The sequence below is a fragment of the Ambystoma mexicanum genome, chromosome 8 (genome assembly GCF_040938575.1).
Source record: "Ambystoma mexicanum isolate Mex_15411 chromosome 8, UKY_AmexF1_1, whole genome shotgun sequence".
Lineage (NCBI taxonomy): Eukaryota > Metazoa > Chordata > Amphibia > Caudata > Ambystomatidae > Ambystoma > Ambystoma mexicanum.
Window position 1 is genome coordinate 17,418,710 of NC_090929.1, and position 14,920 is coordinate 17,433,629.

The window sequence follows — 14,920 nt, forward strand, 5'->3', positions numbered from 1 at the left end:
ACAGAAGTAGCGCCAACTTACGAAACTCTTGCGCAAGCAAGCAAAAAGTGTTCGAATTAAGGTTTATTATAAGCCCATTGACTTATAATGGGAGTATGGGGGTAGGTAAGAAGCTCTGTAACTTAACCCCCCCGTACTCCAATTCTTCCCCAGACTTGGCAGGACAAAGGAAGAGGGTCCGAGGTTGCTTTTCCCGCCAAAAGTCGCAGTCCTCGATTCGCAGGGGTTGCAGGTTCTAACTGATCACCAGTTGGTGTCTTTCACTGCAAGGACTCTCCAATCAAGAATGCAGCAAACCTCGATGCAGGACTACTCTCAGGACTGGACTCAGATCAGGTAAGCGTTTTAGGACGGTTGTCACCGCAGCACGCAGACACAAATGGACTCAACTGCCGCGGTCAGACTTTCCCTCCTATATCGGGTCCCCTTGATGCTAGGACGCCGACATTTCGCAGAGGCGAGTCTTGTAGGGACAGCCGAGGATCCCCCAAAGTTCCAAGTCGCAACTCGGAACTGTGACGTTGGCAGCACAGTAGCCCAAACTCGAAGCTGGTCAGCCACAGGACGGTCCCAGGACACTTCCGAAGGCTCTTCTTTGCAGGGTACCCGAGCAGACATCAGGAATGGATGTTCCCTCCATGCCTAGGGTTGCAGCTCCTTCGCAGGACTGCTAAAGATTTTCAGCAAGATAGGGCTCCTCAAGACCAGCAGCAGAAGTTGGTAACCAGGCCTCCTTCCGACAGGTCTTCGGTTTCTTCCCAGGTCTCACAACTGGATAGAAGTCTTGGCTCCTTCAGGTTTCTCCAGGATCTCTGAAGAATGGGTGCAGGGGTTCTCTTCTTATCCTAAAAGCCAGGTAAGAGCAGTTCCCCTCACTAGACAATAGCAGGACTAGCCCACACACACACCAGCAGTGGTCCAATCGGGACCACTGGCAGGAACACTAGTGCTTATACTCAGACACACTGAAACCAGTTTGTGGATTGGAACCAGACAGTCCCAGCCCACATCCTGCCAGCAAACACGCATACAGCCCTCCAGTAGCCTGCCAAAAGCTTCTGCTTTTCAGTGCACTGGAAGTCTGTACAATGAATTGTCCCAAAAAATGGGGAAAAGTCACTGCTGCCACCAGCTTATCCTTTGAGCACACCTAGAGTAACCAAAAATCCACAGTGTGTTAGTCTAGGGCAAAACAAAAAGTGTACCCCCATGTACTGCAGTGTAAGCTGCATGGTACAATGATAAGTTGCTGCAAGTAATACAAACTAACCAAAAGTAGTAACACGACTAAGGGAAACCATGTTTCCCAGTACTGACAGCCTGAAGGACATGTCAGTTTCCCCATAACATATGAGCAAAAGCCAGTGTAGTGAAGCTTAAGGCTGCACTGCTACAAGGAGCTGCAGGTGAGGTAATTGAACTAAAAAGGCTCCTGGGCCTCTCAGCCAATCTCGCCGTCTGATGGCCCCACACCACAGCCTTTGCACCACCTTTCTCCCCTGCTCTTCTGCCTTCCCTGCCTCCCTCCTCCCGCCTCCCAGCCTCCCCCTGGACCGTGATTGGCCTTTTTATTGGCCTGTGCTTGGTGTATCCACCACGCTGCACCCGCCACCTCCACTGCCACGAGGAGCTGCAGGTGAGGCAATTAAACTAAAAAGGCTCCTGGGCCTCTGTTTGAGCCCCTCTCACTGTCTGATGCCCCCACACCACGGCCTTTGCACTCCCTTTATCGGCTGCTCTTGCGTCTTCCCTGCCTCCTGCCTCCCAGCCTGCCCCTGGACCGTGATTGGCCAGTCCGCTCCTCTTAAGTGACCTACCCATGGTTAAGGGGCCCAAGGCAAAAGGCGGCTCCAACGGAGGCAGCTCCACAAAGTGTCTGCAGGGGAAGCCAGTGAAGCCAGCAGTTAAGAGACACCAACAGAAACTGTAAGTGTGGCATGGGTGGGGTGTAGAGCAATTACTCTACTCCAGAAAGCCCCTGCCATTCTACTTTACCCTTCCATAACATAGACTGCCATAGACTTAGACCATGCATACTTAGAAAGATTTGTGACCACCAGCCTGAATTTATTCATGACAGGATTGGAAATGTTGCCTTGCATTGCATCCTAACATACTAGTCAATGTTAACAAGTGCCAGACCTAGAGCGAATTGTGAACACTAGCCTGCGTCGCATCTAGATAGGTTTGTGAATATCGGCATCTGCCTCACTTCGATGAAATTATGAATGTTAGCATGTACCACACTTGGATAGAATTCTGATAGAAATTATAGAAATGTGAATGTTGGCATGCGCCACACTTGGAGATGGAATTATTAACTTTAGCCTACATCGCATCTAGATAGAAATGTGAATGCTGGCATGTGCCACACTTAAATGAAACTGTGACTGTTACCAAGTGCCACACTTGGATGGAATTCTTCACTTAAGCCTACGTCGCATCTAGATAGAGATGTGGATGTTAGCATGTGCCAAACCTGAATGAAACTGTGAATGTTAACAATTTCCACACTTAGATGGAATCGTGATAACTAACCTCCCTCACATCCAGATAGGATATTGAAGATTAACAAGTGCCACACTAAGATGGAATAGTGAATGATCGCAAGCATCACAGCTAGACATAATTGCAAGGACAGCAATGCCAATTGACCAATCCACTAACAATTTCCCCCCTCTGCATACACCTCTCAAACTCTAAACAAACACAGCCACAAGCCTTAAACACAACAATCCGCACAAACTTCACTACACTGCAACAACGAAACCAACCACACATAGACTCGCACAACAGCACACGACTACCGACTGCAAAACACCCCAAGCCCAGCCAACGGACCCATGGGGCTGAGGCTGCCAACAGCACATATCTGCTCTCTTGCACTTTTCCAGCTTATTCCCACTAACTCACCCCCCACCCTTCCCTTTTTCAGAGCCGCCAGAGCGCCAGGGGACCACTCCGGTGGTGATAGTGCGCGGTTCAAATATCCATTAACATTAACACTGTAAAAAGTACAGGTCCGGATCAAAAATAAAAGCAAAATGTTTGGGGGTTCCATAAAGATGGAAGGAAAGGTGCAGTAAAGAGAAATCTTTCCTAACAATAACCATTTGCAAGGCCATGCGGCTGCTAGGTATGATGGCATCCTGCGTCTTCCTAGTTCCACATGCCCGTCTTTGCATGGCCCTGTGCAGGAGCGGCTGTCGAGCCAATGGTGTCAGGCCAGTGGGACGATGTAGTGGTTTTCTTGACTACCCTCGTTCAGTCCCTGCAGTGGTGTGTTCAAAGGAATACCTTCTGCAGGGGTAACACTTTACCACCCCCACAGTAGAGGCCACTCTCACCACCGACTCTTCTCTGTCGTGGTATGGTGCTCCCCTCCTCCAACAGAAGGTACAAGCATGTGGTCCCCATCAGTAGCATCCAATCACATCACCCTGTTGGAACTACTTGCAGTGTTCAAAGCCCTAAAAGCCTTCCCAGCACACCTATAGGGGAAGACCGAGCTTGTCTTTACAGACAGCACCACGGCAATGTAATATCTGAACAAACAGGGGAGCATACATTCTCCAGGGCTATCCAAACTGTCCCAGAACATTTGGAAGTGGGCACTCAAACACAACATATTCCTACTATCACAGCATGTTCCAAGGGAACACAATCTCCTGTCAGACGTGCTCAGCAGAGACGTGCACCTGTCCGTAGAGCACAGGTGGCGATTGCAAGAGCACATGCTACTCAACGTCTTTGCAGAATGGGGTTTTCCAGACATCTACTTGTTTAGGACTCTGGAGAACTCCCAATTCCCAGATTACGCATCCATGTACCCACAGATACGGTCCAAAGAGAACTGTCTCTAGATAACATGATCCGGGAGATTTGCTTTCGGTTTTCCCCCTGATTCCTCTTCTCAACAGAATAGTGCACAAGATGCACCAGGAAGAAGTAACTATCCTGGTGGCACCCATGTGGGCTTGAAAGCCTTGGTTTTCTCATCTCATGAGAATGTCAGTCTTCCCTCTCAGGAAACTGCCCTGCCCATACAACATGCTGCCACAAGATCTAGGGACAAAACGGCATCCGTGCCCCCATACACTCAACTCAGCTTGACTCATGAAGTTGTAGAGTTTGGGAATCTCCAACTACCTCAGAGGTATATGGACATACCCAAGGAGGCACGTAAACCTAATACCAGGCATTGTTACTCCTAGAAGTGGAAATGTATTGTCAGTTGGTTTAACTCTAAGAACATCAACCCTATGGACTGTTCAACAAAATATATTGTCATTTATCTAACACACCTCTTAGAGTCAGGACTTGCTTTTGATTCCCTAAAGGTCCACCTTGCCACCCTCTCTGCGTACACCACATCTCAGAGCAAGGTTTCATGGTGGAAGATTCCAGCAATCAAGGCTTTCATGGAAGGGGTTAAAAGACTTTACCCTCTTGTCTCCAACCCAACTCCCGGGTTTGGGACTTGAATGTTGTTCTCACAAGATTAATGGGTCCTCTGTTTGAGCCAGTGTAAGGCTATTCTTAAGGATGTCACCTACATGTCTGCCTTTTGGGTGACCATTACCTCGATAAGGAGAGTTGGTGAACTGCAGGCTCTCAGTTCAGGACCCTTTTGTGATTATTCACAAAGATATGGTGGTTTTGTGCACACACCCTCATTTTGCGCCTAAATTGATCTTGAAGTTCCATGTGATCCAATCATTCGAACTTCCTACTTTGTTTCAGGACCCCACTAATGCAGCTGAAAGAAGCCTCCATACACTAGATGTCAGGAGAGTGGTTATATACCACCTCGAAAAGACAAAACCTCTGAGGGAAACAAAACAATTATTTGCCTCAGTAGCAGCTGGCAGAGAAGCGGACCCCGTCTCTAAATCAGCTATCTCCAGATGGATTGTTAAATGCATCCCACTGTGTTACTATCTGGCCAGGAGAGACCTACCCTTCACGTCTAGAGCTCACTCTACTCAGAGCACAGGAACTACCATAACATTCATTGCAAAAGTTCCTCTAGATTCCATTTGCAAGGCAGTAACCTGGAGTTCTGTTCATACTTTCACCCAACACGACTGTTTGGACACACACACTCTAAGTCTGATTCCCAGGTGGGACAATCGGTACTAAGACATCGCTTCACTACTGTTCCTTCTCACTTCCCTCCACCAACTCTAGGTACTGCTCGCTAGTCTATGCACAACATGTGATTCTAAGCAGATTCACAATCATCAGAAGGCTTAATTGCTCACCATAATCGTATACCTGATGATTGCATCTGCTTAGATTCACATGCGCCCACCTTTCCTCCCCTCTTGGAGTAGAAGGAACATAGACATCTTACACCTTCCTTCTTCTGAACTCACTCTGGCTTTTGTAAGGCTGCCTCACAGCAGAAGAAAAACAACCGTTGAGACCTTGACGCGTGAGCAGTTTTGGGTACACTACTCGTCACGTTAGGGATAGTGTTACTGTCATGCCCATTTCGGTATCCCTTTTCGAACTTCGAATAAAAGATGCAATACTCTGCGATTACCACTAGTTGTCGGACTATATGCACAGCATGTGAATCTAAGCAGATACAATTATCAGAAATATGATTACAGTGAGTACTGCATGTCTTGTGAGGCTTGGTATGTTATAGAGTCACAGTTGACACACTCAGCCTCTCTGTCAATAAAATTACATGAGTGAGTGAGAAAGAGAGTCTCACTCTCCCCAGGTTACAAATTAAAAGTCAAGTCCAGTAAAAGAGATGGGGGTCTCCAAGGTAGAAGGGAATTAGCACATTTTTGAGAATTCTCCCTAACAGTGGGCATTCCCTTGGTCCTCGCTGCTTTGTGATGGCTGCTCTTCTTGGGCATTCCCTTGGTCCTCGCTGCTTTGTGATGGCTGCTCTTCTTGGGCATTCCCTTGGTCCTCGCTGCTTTGTGATGGATGCTCTTCTTGGGCATTCCCTTGGTCCTCGCTGCTTTGTGATGGCTGCTCTTCTTGGGCATTCCTTGGTCCTCGCTGCTTTGTGATGGCTGCTCTTCTTGGGCATTCCCTTGGTCCTCGCTGCTGTGTGATGGCTGCTCTTCTTGGGCATTCCCTTGGTGCTGTGTGATAGTTGCTCTTCTTGGGCATTCCCTTGGTCCTCGCTGCTGTGTGATGGCTGCTCTTCTTGGGCATTCCCTTGGTGCTGTGTGTTAGTTGCTCTTCTTGGGCATTCCCTTGGTCCTCGCTGCTGTGTGATGGCTGCTCTTCTTGGGCATTCCCTTGGTGCTGTGTGATAGTTGCTCTTCTTGGGCATTCCCTTGGTCCTCGCTGCTGTGTGATGGCTGCTCTTCTTGGGCATTCCCTTGGTGCTGTGTGATAGTTGCTCTTCTTGGGCATTCCCTTGGTGCTGTGTGATAGTTGCTCTTCTTGGGCATTGCATTGGTGCTGTGTGATAGTTGCTCTTCTTGGGCATTCCCTTGGTGCTGTGTGATAGTTGCTCTTCTTGGGCATTCCCTCGCTGCTGTGTGATGGCTGCTCTTCTTGGGCATTCCCTTGGTGCTGTGTGATGGCTGCTCTTCTTGGGCATTCCCTTGGTGCTGTGTGATGGCTGCTCTTTCTTGGTGCTGTGTGATAGTTGCTCTTCTTGGGCATTCCCTTGGTGCTGTGTGATAGTTGCTCTTCTTGGGCATTCCCTTGGTGCTGTGTGATAGTTGCTCTTCTTGGGCATTCCCTTGGTCCTCGCTGCTGTGTGATGGCTGCTCTTCTTGGGCATTCCCTTGGTTCTCGCTGCTGTGTGATGGCTGCTCTTCTTGGGCATTCCCTTGGTTCTCGCTGCTGTGTGATGGCTGCTCTTCTTGGGCATTCCCTTGGTCCTCGCTGCTGTGTGATGGCTGCTCTTCTTGGGCATTCCCTTGGTCCTCGCTGCTGTGTGATGGCTGCTCTTCTTGGGCATTCCCTTGGTCCTCGCTGCTGTGATGGCTGCTCTTCTTGGACATTCCCTTGATCCTCGCTGCTGTGTGATGGCTGCTCTTCTTTGGCATTCCCTTGGTCCTCGCTGCTGTGTGATGGCTGCTCTTCTTGGGCCTTCCCTTGGTCCTTGATGCTGTATGATAGTTGCTCTTCTAGGGCATTCCCTTAGTCCTTGGCGCTGTGTGATAGTTGTTCCTCTTGGGCATTCCTTTGGTCCCAGATGTTGTGTGATAGTTGCTCTTCTTGGGCATTCCCTTGATTCAAGGTGCAGTGTGAAACTTGCTCTTCTTGGGCATTGCCTTGATCCTAGGTGCCGTGCGATAGTTTGACATCCCCTCATTCTCTTGGTGTAGTGAGATCATTTGCTGAATAGTCCCACTCATTGCTGGATAGTGGATATGTTCCCTTAGTCTTGGCTTGGTATGATATGATATGATGAGTAATTTATAATGCGCCTGTACACAAGTATTTCTAGGCGTGAGAAAGACAAGATAGGGAAGACAGCGGGAAGATAAAACAATCAATCTTACTAGGCCTTGTGACATTCAGATCGTGCAAGTGCAGGAGGAGGAGGAGAAGTACAGAGGGAGGGGAGGGAAGGGAAGGGAAAGTGCAGTCACGGCACTAGTGCTCTAAGGGCAGCCAGGGCAGGCAGCTCTGGGTAAGTGCAAGGAGGCAGGAGGCGTAGGGTTACAGATACAGCCCCTAAGTGCACGGTAGGCCCAGAGGCAGTGCAGGGGCTACTGGTCGTGGAGGAGCCTGGTGCCCAGAGAGGTTCAGAAGGTAGCCAGGCAACCAGTCAGCGCAGCAGAACGGTAGGTCAGCAGGGGAGAGAGAAAGCAGGAGCAAAAAGGAAGGTCTTGAGCTGCTTCCGGAACCTCAGGTGGCCCTGGTCAACTTTGAGAGGGGTAGGGAGGTCGTTCCAGAGAGAGGCACCTGCAGAGGAGAGAGATCTACCCCCCACTCTCTGCCTGAAGAAGCATCTGACCCACAGATAGTTGGAGGTGACTGAACGAAGGGCACAAGATGGAAGGTGTTTAGGGAGAGATGTAGTGCAGGCCCCGGCCCCAGAAAGCCTTGTGGACAATGAAGAGGGCCTTGAACTTGATCCTTGAAGCCATCGCCAGCCAGTGGAGAGATTTCAGGGCTGGAGTGATGCTGTCCCTGGGCTTGAGGTCAAGAACAAGTCTTGCAGTCCTGTTCTGGATTAGTTGTGGAGAGTAGAGGGCAGATTGAGAAAGAGGCTGTTGCAGTAGTCCAGCCTAGAGAGACAGTGAGCTTTTGGGGGAAAGTGAGAAAAGGAAGAATACCTCTGAAGAGGCGCAGCTGGTAGTGGGCCTTCTTTGAGAGGCCTGTGATTTAAGGCGAGAGTGGGGTTGAAGATGACACCAAGGTTTTTTGCTTCAGTGCAGGGCACAGGGAGAGGCCCCAAGGAGGACGACAGCCAGAGTGAGAGGGGAAGTCTTTGTTGAATAATTTTCTGGGCATTGCCCTTTTGCCTAAGTTGGGGTGCGATGCTTTTGCTGCGTTTTTCCTCTCATTCCTGGATGCAGTGTAGTCATTTACTGTGCATCCCCTTTGTTTGTGACCCAATAGTGTGCTTGATATTTGCCCTTAATTTCGTGCGGGCGATGGCTTCCTTCATATTGCCTCTGGAGTTCTTGGTGTCGTATAATTTCCTGATTGCTCACGGAGTCCGTGTTTAGTGGAATGATGTGCTGGATATTTCCCCTCTGTTCTAAGTGGATTGCAGTGTTGCACTTGTTACTGGGTGTTGGGCAATGGTTTGAATATCTCTGGCCAGTCCTCTGTCTGGAGTCATGGTTTTCTTAATAATCGCTTTCAGTCCTGAGTGGTGCAATGCTTTGCTGGATATTCCCCCTGAAAACTGGGTTTGATGCGATAGGTTGCTGATCGTTCTCTTAATCGTGGGTTGCTGGACATTGGTAATTCTTCGGTCTTGTTCGATTCTTTGCAGAATACCCGTAAATTAACTCTGCAGGCAGCAAATCATGTTTTTAGTGCTGCATATAAGGTGAGCCAGCGTCAGACTTCCCTTCCAGTAAGCATGTTTTCTCTTCCTTGTGCAGCTGAAGCTAATGGAGTTGCAAAGCCTCGTTATGCGCTTGGTTGGAGAGAGGGATGAATGGTACAGGAGATTCATGGAAGTCAACTCGACTGCAGGCAGGTTGATGAATGATGAGGGCACTCTTCCCATTGAGAGGCGCGTGGAGCTCCACCCCACAGATGGAGAAGGTGAGCTGGACTTACTGCCATTGATTCTGCTTCCAGGGTGTTCGGGGAGAGCTCTGGGACATTAAGTTGTATTGGATGTTTGACAGTTTGATGTGCGCGCGCAGTTAGAAGGTAGGCCTTTGAAGCAGGAATAGTCTTTCGGTTCTGCAGAAGGCATGTCCACGACAGTTGGATAGGGATGGGCCATTGTCTTGGGAAGGTGGTGGGACACATGCGGGGACTGGGTCAGGGTTCCCAGGCATGGAGTGGTGGGGCTTTCCAAAGTAGAAGCGGATAGTAATAGCTAGTAATAGCTTGTCTGGCGTGCAATGAGCGGAAAGTCGGGGCTTAGTGCTTTTGCTAAAATTCTATGCTTACTGAACCTCACTTGATGTCTATACAGGCTTGCAGGAAATCAGTCTTTCGGAGCAGATGGAGCAGGATGAAGCCGTTCCCAAAGCCTCGCATGTGGTCAGCAACAGCCAACCCCCTCATCCAAGCACAGACGACCCAACGGCAAAGCAGATCATGCAGCTCTTACATGAAATCCAGAATCCCCAGCAGCGGCATGCTTCCCTTCTTGAGAACCCCTGCATTCCTTTCTTCTACCGAGCAGATGACAATGACGAGGTTCGCATCATGATCATTTAACCTGAGTTCAAACCAGCTGGGAAGGAACAGAGTTATTCCCAAGAACTAATAAGGGCCTGAACTTCTCCTCGAGTTCTCCCTTCTTCCATTCTGACTAGTGCCATGGGGTTTTATAGACATTATGACCAGCAGCCCAGGAGAGTCCTTCGTAACGTTCAGCAGCTCAAGGCGGGCTTCGAGTGTGCGATTCATTTTGATGTGGGGTGCTGAAAACATCCATATGTAAGATAGGAAGGAGGTGGCTATGTGGCTACTCTGATGTCAGTCAGTGGAGCTCTGTTTATCCACCTCTTTGCAGAGTTCATCCCTGCAGTCAGAAGAGCATCCTTCCAGATCATGCCGGCCACGCTTCCCCCGATATTCAGCACTTTGGTGTATCCTTCTGTCCCTTCAAATGCATACCCTCAAGTCCACCCACACACAACCTATTCCATGCTACGATCTTCCCCCTCACTTCTATTATTCTATCCCTCTTGTACACATCTGCCCACCCTCTGATTCATACTAACATACATACATACATACACACACACTACAGACATAGCCCCCCACCTCACACATACCCTCCCACCTCACACACACACACCCTCCTACCTGTTTGTCTCCGCACTTTCTGTGGAGTGTAAAACGATGTGACAAAGGATTGGTCATCTTCCTGGCTTGGTCCGATCTTGTCTGGAAGCAAATGATGGAACACAGCAGATAGCCGAAGCTTTGCAGGTCATTCTCAGCACAGAGGAGGCCTTCAATGGTTGTGTCCTGGGCATGCGTACTGGAAGTAACGTACCAATGCACTTTTAGGGATGGAGAATTCCACCTTGTGTACATCTGAAAAATGTATTTATTTAAAAAATATATATTGGATAAAGAGATTCTATTAAGAGATGAGCCCTCAAATTGATGTGTTTCGGTGAGTGCAGCAATGCTATGTTTTTGCATCTTTCCCAGCTGGGGGCTTCCTGGCCTTGGTTTTTACTGTAGATTTGGGGGTGTATTCTGCTGCCAGGCATCCAAATCCCCAAAAACAGTTACAAAGATAAACTCAGCGGGAGAAATAAAAGATGTCCTGAGCCCAGTCTGTGGGTTTACTGTGGCTTGGTTTTTAAACTGCTGTGGAACCTAGTGCTCCTTAAAGGAAGCAATGATGACTGTGTGTTGGGCACACATGAGTAGAGGAGCGCCAAAGAGCCACGCGTGCAGAGTCAAGAGTCTGTGCTGTCTGTACCCTTTTTGTGCCTCTTCTTTAGACTTTAACAGAATTGAACAAATTGTACTGTCCTGATGGCGTGTGGCCAGAGAAAAGCCTTGGGCTGCCATGAGGTCTTGCTTTCTCCTGAGTGACCTCTGATATTTAAAGCCTTGGCTGTCCTTCCAGTCTTTGTGCATTAGTAGCAGGCATCACCCAGTGAGTTGGGCCTTTCTGGGCTGACCAGTCCCCTCTCGAGAGCATGGGGGGGGGTTTCAATGAACATGCTTGTTTTATAGCAGTGTGTACGTTTGAGAGCTAGGTGTGGCTGCCGTACAGACTACAAAGCTACATTGGATACCTTTGGGCCAGTCTCTGATGTTAAGCTGGGTGTTCAAATGGTTAGGATCTTTCTTTCACTAGGTCTTTAAGGTTTATATTTTGCAATCAAGCTATTTTACCTTTACTTTAATGTTTGATAGATTAATATGTGTTGGTATGCAATGAAGCTGTGGTTCCTAAACCAAGGGATAGAACAGACATTTCTGCACTTTCAAGAGATGCAGGGAATCTAAACATTCAGTGGCATTGATTGGCATAATAGCGTCAGACTGGCGGCAGTACTGAAGTGGCTATGTCTGGGCTGGTGGGCAGTACCGGAAGAGCTAAATCTTGGATTATGGGAAAGTACTGGAGGATGTACTTCGGAGGTGGTGGGCAGTACTGGAGAACTGCCATCTTTGATTATGAACTGTAATGTAGGAGCTACAAGTAGGATTGTGGGCAGCATTGATGGGGAAACATTAGGGGGAGCGCAGAGACCTGGAAGAGTCAGAACTGGTGTAACAGTGGTGCAGGGAATCCGACTCTGGCTGTAATTCATGGGTCCTATTTGGCAGGCAGGGTAGGAACGCACTACAATAGGGAACATATATGGAAGTCCAGATGTGGCTGCAGAGAGAGGCTGTGCAGGGGCTGGATAGATCTGCAAGTCCAGATTGGTTGCAGTACTCAAGGTGCTGGTCCTGGGATGGCCATGATGGACGACGTTTAACCTGGGACATAGGGTAGTGCTACTACACCTTGTACCAGTCCACAGCACTGGAGCGATCTTGAGCCGAGAAGGTGATGGGGCGCTTTTAATGGAGGGTTTAAACCAGATGGCAGCATAATTCTGCAGTTTTGGGGTAGTCAAATAGGACAGATCCACCGTACAAAGATTGTTTAAACAAATTTGAAAGGTTGGGTCTCAGTACAGTGGAGCTTGGTATGCCCAAGTAGTATTATAACTGGATGTCTGCCTGTAGAAGGGTAAGAGGGGGGGGCAAATACTACAGCAGAGTGCAGATAAAGGTACTAAGGATCCATGAGCACCGCCTAACCTGTCAGTATGCCATCCATGCAGCAAGACCAGGGTGGCCCATTCTTAAAGCCTTTTGTGTACATATTCTGTAACATTTTGTAAATTTCCTGGCGCAAGCCGAGGCTTTCTGCAGCTTTTTTTTTCATCTGCTGGGCTCCTGAAATCTTGTATTATAAGGTCTGGAGGTGGTTTGTATTTATTGGGTCTGAGAGCACAGAAATTGGTAGAAAAAGAAACACTATGAATGAATTTTTACGTTCTGTTGCTGAGGTGATTTAATCCTGTTAGAATGTTTTGCTTCCTTTCTGAATAAATGTATTCTACAAACCAAACTCCCTTCGTGGTGGTTATGCTTTGCTGCTCGCTTTCTGGGACTGGTCGGGCAGGGGTTGTTCAGAGTCTTAAGAATGTGTTCTTAAGCGATTTTAATGTGTCCCTGACGGTTGTTACCTGCTGGAGATGCTCGAAAGATGTTCATGGTTCGAGCCTCTTCTGGTATTTCTATGTCCATTACTATGTCTGTCTTCCAGACTTTTGGTATTTCCGTACCCCAGTCCGGGTCATAGCATTTTTCTTCAGCACCATCGAGAACAATAGAAAATCTAAATGGAAGCTGAGAGCCGTGCACAGAGGCCTGTCTGTGCCCAGGTTGGAGTCCAAGTTCCATCCTGCCCCTCAGATTTCGGGTCACAGTGTGCTGTGCTTTTAATCATCCTTCTCTGCTTAACGTGATTTATTTCCTGGATTGTCCTAATCTGAAGCCTTGTCAGACATGAATACCCTACAGCTCTCAGTGGCAGGCCGCACCATTACCCTGATTCCCATTGCAAGTCTTCCTGCAGGCCTTGCTGTGTGGGAGCCCAGAAACAAATCTCCCTCCTAATAGCTCTTCCTTCAGGATGTTTCTCTGGGAGACGAGAGCAGATACAGGAAATGTTATCATCCACAGCATACTGGTTCGTTAAAGACTACCCCGATCTTTTATTTAGCAAAGTCTCGGGATGAGTTATCGTATTCGTGTTTTTGGGTTGGAAAACTCAAAACACAGTCGAATCTAAAGTCCTCCTGTCCCTTATCAAGCCCGGATCTCACTTTTAAGTCATATCAGACATAGTGAAACATAGAAAGACCAGCTCCAACTGTGTCTCCTGTCTCCCTCTCAGGGATTTTGCGGGCCTATCCAAGTCGCTCATTCTTTGAGCAATTGTTATCGTTCTTGATCTTCCTGGTTTATTTAGCAGTTTTTGTAGGTAGCTTGAATACAGTGGGTAGACACCCTCCGAGTCTCGTGTCCAGAGTGGTGCTTGCTCACTGGGTCAATGCTAAAATGCTAGGTTGGAGCAGATCTCTCACAAAACACCCAGTGAAACCCCCACGTCTGTTCTCCTAGACATCATCTCCCTCACCCAGGATCCTGATTCACATGTCTACCAAACAAGTCTCTGCTCCCCAACATCAAGCCACATACTCCTAACTATCGGACCTTCATCCATTCTCTTCTCATCCTCCTCTGTCGACTGGCTTCACCTGAACCTCAAAGATGCTCTGCCATGTGCGCAATATGTCACTCATACCAGTCTCCCTCTTTTCAGTCAGCCTCTCGCCACACTACCAGTTTTACTCTCATGGGGCTTAATACCTTGTGTCTCACTCTTCTCAATTTGCCGCCCTGTGCTCCTCCTCTCCTCTTTCCTTACTCTCCTCAGACTCTTTCTCCTTGCCCTCATTTTTCTCTTTCCTATTCTGGGTAGTCCACCTATCCTCCTCTCTTTTCACCTTCTTCCTCTGCTCTCGACCTCTTGATGTTTCTTCCCTCCGCCCCCTCCCTCTCACCATCCATATCCCATTTTCTCCAGCACCTGATGCTCCTTCTTTACTTTTCATATTTCTCCTGTTCTCACCCTCTTTTCTTGCTCCATCCCTCAACTGTCTCCAAACCTCTGCTTGCTCTGTTTTTAAATACCCACACGATACTCCCCTCCCTCTCGATGCATCTAACTCCGCCTTCGGGAATGCTTCTATCTTGAATGGGCTCAGGTGTGAGTGACTTTGGCCGCTATTGTTGGATTGGTTAGTTTCCCATTCTGTGTGGCTCTTTGCTTCGGGGATACAAGACCTGCCCCCTTTACTCTCGCAGATAGTCTTCATACAGGATGTCTGCCATCTTTCATGTTCAAAATCTTCCCTGGGGTAGACTCAAACAGAGCAGGGGCTGGACACCCTGCCCGACTTTCACTGCCCTCTCCCATGATAGAAGCCTAACGTTGCAGACTCTTCTTCGCTACACACCAGTCACTATTTACTCATTTGTATAGCATACGTGATGGGATTTTGGTAGGATACAGTGGTATAAGGCTATCACTCTGAGTTGCTTTAAAGAGTCGGCAGATTTATCAGCCATAGCTATACTTTCTTTATTGCCACCCCTCTGTTCTCTGTGCGAGTCCACCAAAGGTACTGTTTCCCCAATGACCCATTGAGATTGAAGGTCCCCTTCTGATCTACCCCGGGTACTAAGCCCATAT

The 14,920-nt window shown here is 48.4% G+C and overlaps 1 protein-coding gene across 4 annotated transcripts in view; it reads left to right on the forward strand.

The window, feature by feature from the left end:
* The window catches only part of GOLGA2 (golgin A2), a 918,457-nt gene extending 905,730 nt beyond the window's left edge, over positions 1 to 12,727 (forward strand). For all 4 annotated transcript variants that reach the window (XM_069609145.1, XM_069609147.1, XM_069609148.1 and 1 more), the window contains 2 exons: positions 9,051 to 9,216; positions 9,599 to 12,727. In XM_069609145.1, the coding sequence (XP_069465246.1) occupies positions 9,051 to 9,216; positions 9,599 to 9,846 (414 nt within the window). In that variant the 3' untranslated portion in view covers positions 9,847 to 12,727. The remainder of the gene's footprint in view (positions 1 to 9,050; positions 9,217 to 9,598) is intronic.
* Positions 12,728 to 14,920: the final 2,193 nt, after the last annotated feature.